The sequence below is a fragment of the Myripristis murdjan genome, chromosome 3 (genome assembly GCF_902150065.1).
Source record: "Myripristis murdjan chromosome 3, fMyrMur1.1, whole genome shotgun sequence".
Classification (NCBI taxonomy): Eukaryota; Metazoa; Chordata; class Actinopteri; order Holocentriformes; family Holocentridae; genus Myripristis; species Myripristis murdjan.
In genome coordinates, this window is record NC_043982.1 from 26,223,209 (window position 1) to 26,236,258 (window position 13,050).

General features: G+C 40.6%; 1 protein-coding gene across 1 annotated transcript in view; it reads right to left on the reverse strand.

Annotated features, from left to right (window-relative positions):
- itfg1 (integrin alpha FG-GAP repeat containing 1) overlaps positions 1-13,050 on the reverse strand; it is a 198,586-nt gene that overhangs the window by 118,680 nt on the left and 66,856 nt on the right. The window contains exon 9 of the mRNA XM_030077151.1: positions 10,157-10,251. Within this exon, the coding sequence (XP_029933011.1) occupies positions 10,157-10,251 (95 nt within the window). The remainder of the gene's footprint in view (positions 1-10,156; positions 10,252-13,050) is intronic.

Below are 13,050 nucleotides of genomic sequence, written 5' to 3' on the forward strand. Positions count from 1 at the left end.
CCCATCTCCACTGTCTCCCCAGCTGATCAACACTACACAGAACCTCAAGCAACATTTTTTTGACCTAAACCCCTAACAGCATTCCTTGGGGTCGTAAAAGCAGCACCATCAGACTCTGCATTGAACCTTTATACTGTACAAAGAACTCAGAAAAGAAAGTAACATTAGGAATTGCATTACGGTATGTGCTTCAATCAGTTCCACATTTTCAGTTTACTATGAGCTGTGTTTGACAGCATAAATCATGGCTGTTTTAAAGAAATCACGTTCAACCGTGTATCTGTCATATTAATAAGTTCTAAACAAATTTGGCTATCAGACCCTTAAACAAAAAGGTGGTGCCTTCATGAAAAGACCAACCTCTTGGAAACATCCATTTCCACGAGAAACTTTATCTCAGCTGTGTCCCAATTCAGGGTCTGCATCCTTCGAAGTCCGGGTCCTCCGAAGGACCCAGACTTCAACCGAAGCATCCTCCTCCGTCAACTAACGGCAACGAAATGGGACGGTCTAGCCTTCAGAGTATTTCCTGGTTGCGTAACCGCCGTTACCGCCGTTTCCGCCGTTTCCATGACAACAAACTCCGGAGACCGAAATATAACGTTTTTCTGTCAGACAAGACAGAACAGGGGTTTTGGTTTAACATATATGGCGTTGGATGTTCAAATGAGTAAAAAACGAATATTTATAATGTGAAATCTGAACTTTTCTCCGACTGAGCAGCAGCACGCAAAGCATTTTGGGATACGGGAGGCCGAGAAGGATAGTCGCGGTGCAGCCTCCGAATCGGCTACCAACGGCTGAAAAGGAGGCCACATTTGAAGTGCGCATTTGAAGGATCCTTCGGCTTTGGATGAATTGGGACAGGCCTTCGCGCAGTGTTGTGACGTAACTGGCCTTCAAATGCGGACTTCGAAGGATGCAGACCCTGAATTGGGACACAGCTCTAGTCTGGACCCTTTGTACAACAGCTGAGTTCTGTGTGCTGAGCAGGAAAAGAGCAGGGGAGAAGAAGAAAGATCACACCTCAATCCTGGTATGAGGAACTGCTTGAATTTGTTGCTCTGTTGCAATTGAGTAGAACTGACTGGCCAGAGATTCATTTTAGTGAGATTCATCCGCTGAAGAGATCCTGACAGAGAGACAATCTGGTTTCTCTTTCTCCTGATGACATCCCTGCTGAAGCATGCATCCTGTTGCCTGGCAACCAAATAAACAGCTCCATTACCAGAGCCAGTGCTAAAAACGGAGGAAAAAAAAAACACAACAGCTTTTTCCACCTAACTTTACAGAGTGGATTTGTCCAAGACTGCCTTCCACAATGTTGAAGCTGCCAACCTGCCATCAGTCTGCTGATGACCTTCAGCTCATCAGAGGTATCTGTGCAGTACTGTAGGATTGTGTCATTCTTCAGTAACCAAATAGTTGATCTGTGAGTGTGAGTGAACTTTACTGAAGTCGGAATTATTCCATCTGTGTTCGCTCAGTCACACATCTTGGTCTCCCACCTATTTCTATACTGAGTGCTATTCCAGCATCGGTTGATTTCCACCAGTAGGACATGTTTGCTATCTCCGACCTAGTCCACTATATATCTCATTTAATTGTATTTATCAAATGTTTATATTCTGATGTACAATAAATATACTTTGCATGAGAGAAATTGACATTCTTTCATGTGTATTAATATCCTTTAATACAAAGGTCACTAAAGATCCCAAGAATCAGAAGTTGATGAATGTCTGTTTGGAAATATGAATTCCCAAACCTCACTACAAACTTCATGACTGATTTTCAGACTTGGATGGAATCAGCGCTAGTTTGAGGGTGCGCAGATGATTTCCAAGTCTGAGGTTTGATGACATTAATATCTGATATACTTCAGTCAGAATCTTCACCATTATTTCAAAGATGTCTTATTTTGACACTTGAAATCTAGTGTTGATATTCTACTTTTGTGCAGTGCTGGTCTACATCTACTCAAGAGACCACTAATGAGTGAAGCAGTCTGTTGCAGATGCTTTTTGTGGTCTTATATTTTGATCAGCGGTAATACTGACCAACATTTGGTAAACATTCCTCAATGACCATGTTGAACAGGTAGTCAAATTCCATTCTCTAAAGTGTTGTGCACTGTGTGCTCATTGTTTCTGTTTATTAAAAATAAATAAAAATAAATAAACATTTCTGGCGTAAACAAACAATTGTTCAATTATACAGACAAAACTAGGCAGGTGTGAAATCACACTTTTTCCTCATTCAGGTAAGATATCTAGGTAAAGGCTGCATTCTCTTCTCACGTGTTAATAGGGTCGTAGTGTGTCCCCAGCATCAGACAGTGAGACAGAGCCTGAGCCAGAGATGGAGTGAGACCATATGTCTGAGTGTCAGCTGGGCGGGGTGAGATGGGCGGGTACCTGCTGTCAGTGTCACCTGTTTGACCACTGACTGACCGGATCACTGTGACGACTGGGACGATGGCGTCTAGCTCACACTGGGCGCCCTCACACTGTCTGGGCAGCAACAGTAGGCAGCTGGCACTGTCTGCACAGCAGTATATATGTGTGTGTGTGTGCATGTGAGGAGGTAATTAGAGCACAAACACAGACACACACACACAAGTTGGATTTCCATCTAAGTATTCATTCATTCATTCATTCATCTTCTAAACCGCTTATCCTCACTAGGGTCGCGGGGGGGTGCTGGAGCCTATCCCAGCGCACATAGGGCGCCAGTCCATCACAGGGCAGACAGACAAACACCGACATCCACACACACAGTCACACCTAGGGGCAATTTAGTTTCTCCAATTCACCTAACCTGCATGTCTTTGGACGGTGGGAGGAAACCGGAGTGCCCGGAGGAAACCCACGCAGACACGGGGAGAACATGCAAACTCCACACAGAAAGGACCTTAGGTGGGAATCGAACCCAGGACCTTCTCACTGTGAGGCGACAGTGCTAACCACTGCACCACCGTGCCGCCCTCCATCTAAGTATTTTTATGCATATTTCAAGTTTATTGAATTAGAAAAGCTGAGTGGAAACAAAAAAAAAAAAAAAGGTGAAATTCCCTAAGTAGCACAAAAAGTTTTTCTGCTAGCTTGGGACTGGAAAGTTTTTTGCCACTAAAGAAATTATGCAATACATAGAAATGGAGCTGCATTTGTTGAGTAAATGATGTGCGCTTGGTGAAAGCTCATAGCAAACAGTGGAAAAAACAGCTTTGGAGACTGTAAATTATCTGTTCGGACTGATGCCCCAGAATTGTCACACGTTTTGTATCTGCCATGTATAAACCTGTACAGTGGGTGTATAAAGCCTAATTTCGACCTCTGCATAAAAAGCAGACGTCTGTGGAACTTTTTGCCCAAAAATGTATGGATAACAGGACCTAGTGAACCCAGAGGCAGCATTCTGATTGGCTCTGATTTTGAAGAACCACCCCAGAAACAGTACCTCAGATTTGTTATGCTGGCAAATCAACTTTCCTTTTGTTAGTTTCGCTACACTGACAATCAAAATGGAAAACTCTGACTGAAGACTTGCTTCAGTTTTGTCAGAGGTTTGGTCTTGACATCAAACGACTGAACATGCTGAGCAAGCATGAAGATTCGAGCTGCTCCAAAAAAGAAATGAAATGGTTGTTTAGCAACAGGTTATGGTATAAATTTGATTTATCAAATATGCAGACAGTGTGTGGTGTGTTACATATGAGAGAAATCTGTAGTTTCAATAGTTCCCCCACGGCTAAGCTTAGCTTACACTTTTAGCAATAACTGAACTGAACAAACTGTTATCCATCATGGATAACCCTGATCACCCTCTCCACCACACACTGGACAGACGGCGGAGCTCCTTCTCCAACAGACTGTTACAGCTTCGCTGTTGAAGGGACAGATACAGGAAATCATTCCTGCCACAAGCCATCGCACTGTACAACAAATCACATCTGTCAGACAGAGACTCACAACTGTCTGCTGTATAGTTATGTTTTTAGCACTCCACTACTCAGCACCTTAACTGTTTATTTATTATACATCACTCAGCACCTTAACTGTTTATTTATTATCCACTACCCAGCACCTTAACTGTTTATTTATTATTTATTATCTATATATTACATCCTAGGTTAATATACATTCACACTGTTTTTCAGACTGGAGGGGAAGTGGTGATTCCTTAAGAGGCCGAATCAAGTCGGTTAGTTCCTGAATCCCAGTACCGGGCGTCGGTTCTGCCACTTGGTTCTTGGTTTCGGGGTTTCATGCTAACTCTCCTTATCTATACAATCATGTATATACTTCAGCTCCATCTGTATATTGTCATATTCATTACCATCTGTATATTTCACATCTCTTTTCCTTAGGTTAGCCTCCCTTGTATATTTTAGTTTTTAGTCTTTATAGTCTTTATTGTATATATTTAGCCTTTATTCTTTTTTATTTAACTTTATTGTATGTTTCTACTGTTGCTGCTGGAACACCAGAATTTCCCTGGTTGGGATCAATAAAGTATATCTATCTATCTATCTATCTATCTATCTATAACGGTTTCCCCAACACTTTTCTGATGCTCCGGAAGCTTGTTAATTCACTTCAAGGAAAACACCTACATCGCATCTCAAGTTTTCAATTTTCCTTTCAATTGCCTCGAAAGGTTTAGCTGGAAACACAGCTAAGGACAGGAGCATACAAAGACACACAAGATTATAATAAACTCATTATATCCCACACAGAATGTGGGAGCAAACAACAAGGACAAAGAGGGAAGTTCAAAGAACAGAAACACATGTGTTTCTGTAAGGAGGAGGAGATGGCAGTATCTCACAAAGCTTCACAGCTGGATTTCCATGTGAATCCCAAGGCGCCTTGTCTTGCCTTTGCCTGTATACAAATCTCTGCCCTCCCTTCTTTCCATGCTACCTTCTTTATCCCCTTTCCTTCTTCCCTTCTTCCTATATCCTCCCTGTCTTGCATTTACCACTCCTCTCTTTACTCCCTCTCCTTCCTTTGTCTGTCATTGTCGGAGGGCAGATTCCTCTGGAGGAGACTTTTATTTACCAGCTGTTACAGTAAAATGGCTGGGAGGCAACAACACACACACACACACACACACACACACACACACAGATAGAGAGAGATAGAGAGAGAGAGAGAGAGAGAGAGAGAGAGAGAGAGAGAGAGAGAGAGAGAGAGACAGACAGACAGACAGACAGACAGTCACAGACACACACACAAATACACACACGCATGCATGCACGCACATACACACACAAACACAGAGCGAAGTATCAGGGCACCATTTACAACGAAACACGAAGAGGTTGTGAAATCAGCAAACACACTTACAGCTCAGAGTGTGTTAACACCAGCAATAATGATGAAGTGATTAGATCAATAGTGTGTTTTACTTTTTGTATTCAGCTCTTTTCTTCTTTATGTATGGTTCAGGTTTTTTGAGATAAGATGCCTTTACTGTCACTATTTTCATGATACAGTGAAATTGTGAGTGCCTATATTAGTGGTGATTAACATGCTACAGCATACCTGCACACAACATCACACACACAACAGGTAGCAGTCATCTTTGAGGGGCCGAATAAATAACTTTATTGACAGTTCCAACATGACAATACAAGCACTAATAAACTTACTGGTAACGGAAGCTATCTATACTGGTAGATACAAACCATTTGATGTTGCTGTGGCTCAGAGTGTCGATGCTGTAAGTCCGTAATTAACCAGCACTTTTTGAGTCCTTTCACCGAGACATTGTTAAAAAATGCATAATGTAGCCATAGTTAACTACAATTAGATAGCATTAGCTAGGTTTCAAGAAGTGTCCTCAAGTTGGACTCAGGTCCATACTATGCCAATTAAATCTGATGCAATTTTAGTCTTCTATCCTCACTTCACGACATTAGCATTTCCAGATTGTTAGCCAAAAGCCCATCATTCAAACCGAAACACCATAAAACCCTAAAAATTAAGCACAGCAGGCCTACACTTGTGACTTGCCAGAAATATGTCCTGGTATAGGTCTTAAGATGTACACTGATGATACGTATGTCCATATATCTGGCAAAACCTGTGTTGCTGTTACAGACAAGCTAACAAAAACAAAAACAAAAAAAAAAAAGTATCAGCTTGGCTTGATACCTCCTGTTTGTCATTAAACGCCAAGAAAACAAAGTCTATCTGATTTTCCATTATAAAGCTACCTGTACCAGAATCTTTGAATGTTAGAATTAAAGGTGTCGCTCAGTGAACAAGCAACAGAGCTGAAGTATTTAGGCATAATTTTAGATTCAAGGTTAAGGATCTCTAAAACAATTAAGGTTAACCTTGACAGTTTTAAAATGCTAAGAAATTACTTGACATTTGATTGTGCCTTGCTGTTTCTACATTCAATGATATTCTCACATCTGTCCTACGGTTTAACTACCTGGTTCCTGGCCAACCAGTCAGTAATCAAATCCAAAGAATGTCTTTACAGTCAGGCCTTGAAAATGTTGGACAAAAAGCAAATGAGGTATCATCACTGTCATTCTGCAAATAAATACAAGATTTTAGTTTTGCAAGCTTTATTGACTTTCATTATGTAAAGCCTGTGTTTAAATGTTCAACTGGACTTGCTCCTAAGCCTTTTTGCAAGTACATTAAGAGACTACAGACCTACAGCAGAGTAGATTTAAATGGCAACTGTAAAGTTGCATTCTGAAATACATCTTTTGCTCAGGAAGTTTTGGAAATAGTTACCTGATCACTTTTATTTTTTATTTTTTTCTATTTGCAAATATGTCCTTTTCTAATTTTCTGAATCTGTGTTACTATATGTGTGTTTTGTTGTATTATTCTTCCATGTTGTACTCAGCTTACCTTCTGTTCTTTTTTAAATTTACTGTTCTGATCTCTTATTTACACAAAAACCTTTTTAGGGAGGGGGGTTGTAAATCAGCATCTGCTATGAACACTTTGATACTTTCATCAGTTAGCCATTTTCAGTATGTCTGTGTACACTATATTGGTCCCTTATGAAATGAACCATAAACAAAGGACAAAAACACATACTTTAATAAAGCAACTGTTGCCTTTCTCATCTGATTTTGCACACCCAGTGACACTACAACTGCAATATTAACTCCACCTTTCACTGCGCTGCTATAGGTAAATGATGGGGTTTTATTTTATTCTTAATGGTGTAGGAATATTTGCAGCACCTTTTTCCAGTATTTGTGCTGTTGGCAGGTCACAGGAAGCTGTGCTGCTACTAAATGAGCATTTTTGGACATTAAACATCTGACTGGAATAGCAGTGAAGGCAAATCTGTCCCAATGTCATTAGGAGCAATCAGCGATGCAGGGGGCTCTGGATCCATTCTGACTGCCCTGGGCTGCTAGAGCTTGGCCTCTGCAGCTTCTGTGGCTAGCGGTGCTGACGCTAACTGATGATGCTCAGCAGAAATAACATTAATGCTGCCACTACTGATGGGGTTACTGGCAACAGCTGGGGTCCCTACAGCTAGCAAACTTAGCTTGGATTTCAGCTTTTTTATGGTGAGTCGGGAGCTTCAAACCTAACCGTCCTGTGACATACGGAGACCTAAACACAACTCACTCAATTTTCTGAATCTGTGTTACTAAAACGCTGTCCATGTTCGCTGACCAAGATTTTTTTGTTTTTTCATTTTTTTTTTTTTTTTTAATAGGGAACATAAAACCCCAACTGCGGGGGCAGAGAGTAACACTCAGGGAGCTTAGCGCCCTCAAGCCCCTCCATGGTGTCGGGCTCAGATCTAGATCACATGGCAATCTTATGTTAATTGACCTGGTTTAGTGTGGACATTGTCTTATTTATATGACTGCAAAGTGGACATGAATGTGGGGAAATGACCGGATATTTGCCTTCACTTCCTTTATCAGCTTCAGGAATGCAAAAATATTATTTGGAATATTTGGAAACTGAGGCATGCATCTCATCTCTTGAAAACTATGTTGTGAGTGCCTGATAAATAAAGGTTATTACTATTATCATTATATATTATGATTTTAGGAAAACAGAGAAGCTTATGAGAGAAATGCTTTCTGTTATTCTTTCTCTCTCCCCCGACAGAGATGACTCTCTCAAACACACAGCGACACACTCTACAACATGTGTTCACTTCATCCATCAGTGCTGATAACTCATCTTCTTCTCCCTCCCCTCCTCCAGCACTCACTTCTTACTTCAATCTTCTTCTCTTTTTCCACAGCTGACAGGAGAACAAAAGGATGCATGTCCGCAGGGACTGAGTGTCTGTGTGTCTCTGTCTGTATGTCTTTGTGTTAGCATATATGTGTGTGTGGGCGGACATGCAGATAAGCCTGTAATATTTCTATTTTGGATGAGAAAAAAATATATAGAGGAAGGTGGATCTCTGGTGGCAGAGGAGGGAAAACAAAGGTGGGGTGGGGGGTAGGTGGGTGCTGCGAACTGGTAGGATGTTACTGAAAAGACTGAAAGAGATGTGTGTAAATGGTGTAGTGTATGTCTTTTTAAATGAGTGAAGGTCCAATTGTGTGACATGTCATTAGTACATACATCTTATAATGTTGTTGTTATACGTGCATGCATGCTGATCATGTGTGTCACCCTCAAGCCTATAAAGAAGTTTCAAACTCACTGGATAACACTTAATGACTTTTTAAACCTGGGCTCAGACTTCATGAATTCAGTCCAGTTTTAACAGTTTTTTTCTGTGGCCAACACATTCCCAGCATAGAAAGTGGTTAGTGGTTCAAGCAATCCGTTGAGCTCTGATTTTCCCCTAAATTTCCCTTGAAGTACTGCAAGGTTAAACATTTTTTAATTACTTTACAACAGGGATATTCAACTGATTGTGACCAAGGGACCAACATCCTGACTGAGAAGCAGCCTGGGGACCACTGTTGTTGTTGGTGGGGGTGGGAGGCTGGAGGTTATAGCAAAGCAGCAGCCCACTGCCAATTAGTGTTCACCCATCAGAGACTTTTACTTTTTTCATTGGTATAATTCATTAGCTATTTTTAGATGCTGGTCAGCAATCTAATATGCATTCATATGATGCATTTACATCATATGAAAAAGGTTACAAAAATGTTTTGTGCATCATTTTATATATATTTCCAAGTAATTAAGCAGACCCTATCTGATGTCTCTGGTAACCTTGGAATCTTGATTACTGAATTACATATTTTGATATCAGTGTGGGAGTGATCCAGTTTTATCAACTGTGGTTGCCTAAGTAACCTTTTTTGTTGCAAAGTAAAATCTGGGTAAACTGTAGTATAATGGCCAAACATTCAAATTTACTGGTACGGTAATTGTGATGTAAATGGGGAGCTGAGGTGAGACTTAAATCCATGACTGAATATACAACATCAATAATATTCTTTAATTAGGTCATTTCTTTAGTGAATAACATGGTAGTGAAACTAAACTTTTCCTGCTGCTCTTGGTGGAAACTTGTGCAGCCCAGTCAAGGACACCTCAGGGATCCTGGATCCCATTTTGGGGAACAAAAATGTCAGTCCTTACACACAATCAGACCAGTGTGATAACAGCAGAGAGGAGATGAGTCAAGTTAAGCAGAGAACAGAGGTGTAGAGCAGACTGGTTTCAGGCAGAGGAGACCGGAATCGAATGCAACAGACTGAGTTTTGGAGGTGATGAGTGAGGAGCTGAAGAGAAGTCCACCAGAGTAACACTGAACCAGTATTGAAATGATAGGTCGAAAATGTATTGATAATTTTGACAATCGATGAGTCATTTTGGTCATTTATCATGTAAAAATTCAAAACACTTGCAGATTAAGACTACTAAAATGTGAAGGTCTGCATATTTTTCTCTATTCATTATAAAATTAATACTTTGATTTTTTTGGCTGCTGGTCAGACTAAGGAGGTAATCTGAAGACATCATGTTAGGTTCTGATCAGTTTGGCCTCATTTCTCACACATTTCTCACACTACAGTGAATGATATGTTGGTGATTTGAGAAAAAAAAAAAAAAAGGTCTTTAAATTAACAGACTATGAAAATAATCATTAGATGCAGCCAAACACTGAATTGAACTGTGTATTACTGCGTGTGTGTGTGTGTGTGTGTGTGTGTGTGTGTGTGTGTGTGTATACGCACCGTTTTCTGGCCAGGCTTGGACAGGAAGATGGCACTGTTCTGGCAGGCTTCGTCCAGACAAACAGGGAGGAGATGATCCTGGTATCCATCACCATCTGACACACAGAGAGACACAATCAGATGGAGGAGCAAAAACGTCTGACTGAACCGACAGGAAGTGAGATCTTTTTGTTGCCAAAACTGTGCTATTTTAATATTTCCACAAGCGCAGAACACCTTGCATTTGTTCAGGAGTTTGCTTTGAGCCAAACTCAGTTTCCAGCAACAAAGCAACCTACTTCCTGTTGTTTCCACGCTTGAGCCGATCATAGCAGCACCTGCTTGTCGTTTACAAGAGGAAACACACATCCATGCTGCACTTTTCACTTTTTATGTCTTTTAATAATATCAGATGATGACTCGATGCGTCATTCTCCATTCACTTTTATCACCATTAATTATTATTATCACAACACCACACAGACTTCATCTGATGTACCGGGACAATAGAGCCTCCAAAATCAAAACCACTGCACTAAGCTGGGCTTCAGATGATCCTGGCAAAAAAACAAAAAACAAAACAACACACACACACACACACACACCCAAATAAAGACAAACTTCACACATGACGAAAACAACTCCTCATTAAGTTGTGTTGACTTAAACATTTTTTTCCCCTCCACATTCACATGAAGAACAAACAGCCTCGCATTTGACTTGTTCTTTGCATCTTCAGGTCTTCTGCTCTGTGAAGCTGTAAACAAATCGGGCTACGAGAACATTACAGTGGCACTGACAGAAAGAGGAAATTGCTTGGATTTCTTTCAAACTAAGACAAACTACTTCAAATTGTGCAGATCCGAAGTACACTGTGTCCCATGGTGCAAATCCAGTGGAATCTGACAAGGAGAGATTCAGTGTTGGCATGTGGAGAGCACATGAGTCTGACAGTGGTAGTTAAAGCCTCTCCACATGGCTCTGGTGTTACCTGAGCAGGTGCTGGGACTTAAATTGCCTGAATTTTATCTCTCCTGGTTCCACAATGTAAGTTATTTTTAAAGCACAACTCCAGCAATGTTCTACCTACAGTATGCTCTTACCTTTTCCAATCTTTTTCCATGCTATAAATCCACTGCAACCAAAAAAATCTCATCAGTTTCTTCACTGTAGAGCTACTTATAGCTTCATTGCCTGACTGAAATTCTGCAGTCTGCTCCAAATAGGCTAAAATCAACCCTCAGTGTAAATAAAAATGATCTTTGCTCATATCTTTCTTGTACCACTTACATGCTATCTTAACCATTGCTTAGAACCCCCTAGTTTAATTTTTGGCAACTGATAATAGCTGCCTGACTGCATGAACTGCAGTGTAAAGTAGTGCAAACATAGTGAGAGTTCTCACAGGCACAGTAGTTATGCTTTAAGGCCCTGATTAAGGGTTGAGACCGATAACTTACAAAATGCACCTACATTCTTCAGAGGGGACAAACTCTATGTGAGAACAGGTCTTCCTACTGTGACTCAAACCACATGGGCTGCAGCTGTGCATGAGATAATATTTAAATCAGCCCTATTCACCTGCCCACAAAGGTTTGCCAGATCTCTAAATTCAATATTTACATAGGCCAGTGCCTCCTGCTAAAGGAAGCACTTTCCTTTAATTTGAAAAACTAAAAACTTGATAGGCCTGAGAAGAAACTACATAAATCAAATTAGCCTTGGAGCTGTGCCACATTTCAATTTATATAATAGTCATTAATAATTAGCATGTTATATGGACTAACTGCTTATTCATTAGGCCTATAAAAGGCTGATCTGTGTTTTTGTTTAGTTTAATGTCAATATGTGTCAGGCATATCCAATGTCAGGTGCTGTAATTTGGAAATGGCTTGAGACCTGGGAGGATGGCTACACTGGCTATAATATCATTAAGGCTAAATAAAGTCAAGCTGATGCTTTTATACTGGTGATGAACGAGGACAGTGGCTGCTGCACTTACACCACTTGTCTTCCACAGCAGAACATATGCTGCGAATCACAATCTGAGCTGCCAGTTCACACAATTTCTCAGCTACAACCCGTTAATAAAAGTTAAAGTTCTATTATCATGAAAATGTAACTTCAACAATGAAGCCTCACACCTTAGCTGTGAATTTTCACACAATTTCCACAATCCTCTTATGTTCACAAAGAGCTATACGTCATCTGTGAGAATGGACACAATCTGTTTTTATAGGGAAATCTATTTCAGTCGAGCGTGCAATATGAGTCAACTGAGCCACATCATAGTGGTCACAGCAGTTAATGACAGTCCATATGTGCAGCTTATCTTCAATGTTCTGTCACTTTACTTCATTTTCACTCATACACATCTATCATCTACATTACTTAACTTCAAGTTGCACTTTGTTTGTAAAAGTGTTAACACAATATACAGCACCTGAGCTCATAATAAACTGTTATTTTATAGAAACACTTTTGTCTTACTGTGCAAGTAAACAGTAAACATGTTGTTCCCCCATGACTGATGCAAACCCCCTCTGGGCCAATCAGAGACACGTTCATGGTGCTCACCCCAATTTCATCACGGGGGACAGCAATTACCGAAAAAAGAGGAGCGGGTTGAAATTTTGAAAAACAACTTTTTTGATCAACTGCCTTACGTGAGAAGAGGATTGGTGATAATTTCACTTCAGAGCATATGGGCTTTAGTTTGCTTTTGAGCTTCTGAGGTGATAATTTGCTAGCTAGTACTGATCGCTAAGCACATACAGCATGTCTAAGTGCTGGCAAATGAATTTATACAGGACAAAGAGGTGAAAGTGCTGCCAGGCTTCTCAGTTTATCTGACTGGGTCTCAAGGGGCCAAGTGCAGCGCTCCCAAACAGATGTTCTGCCACGTGGAAGGAAAA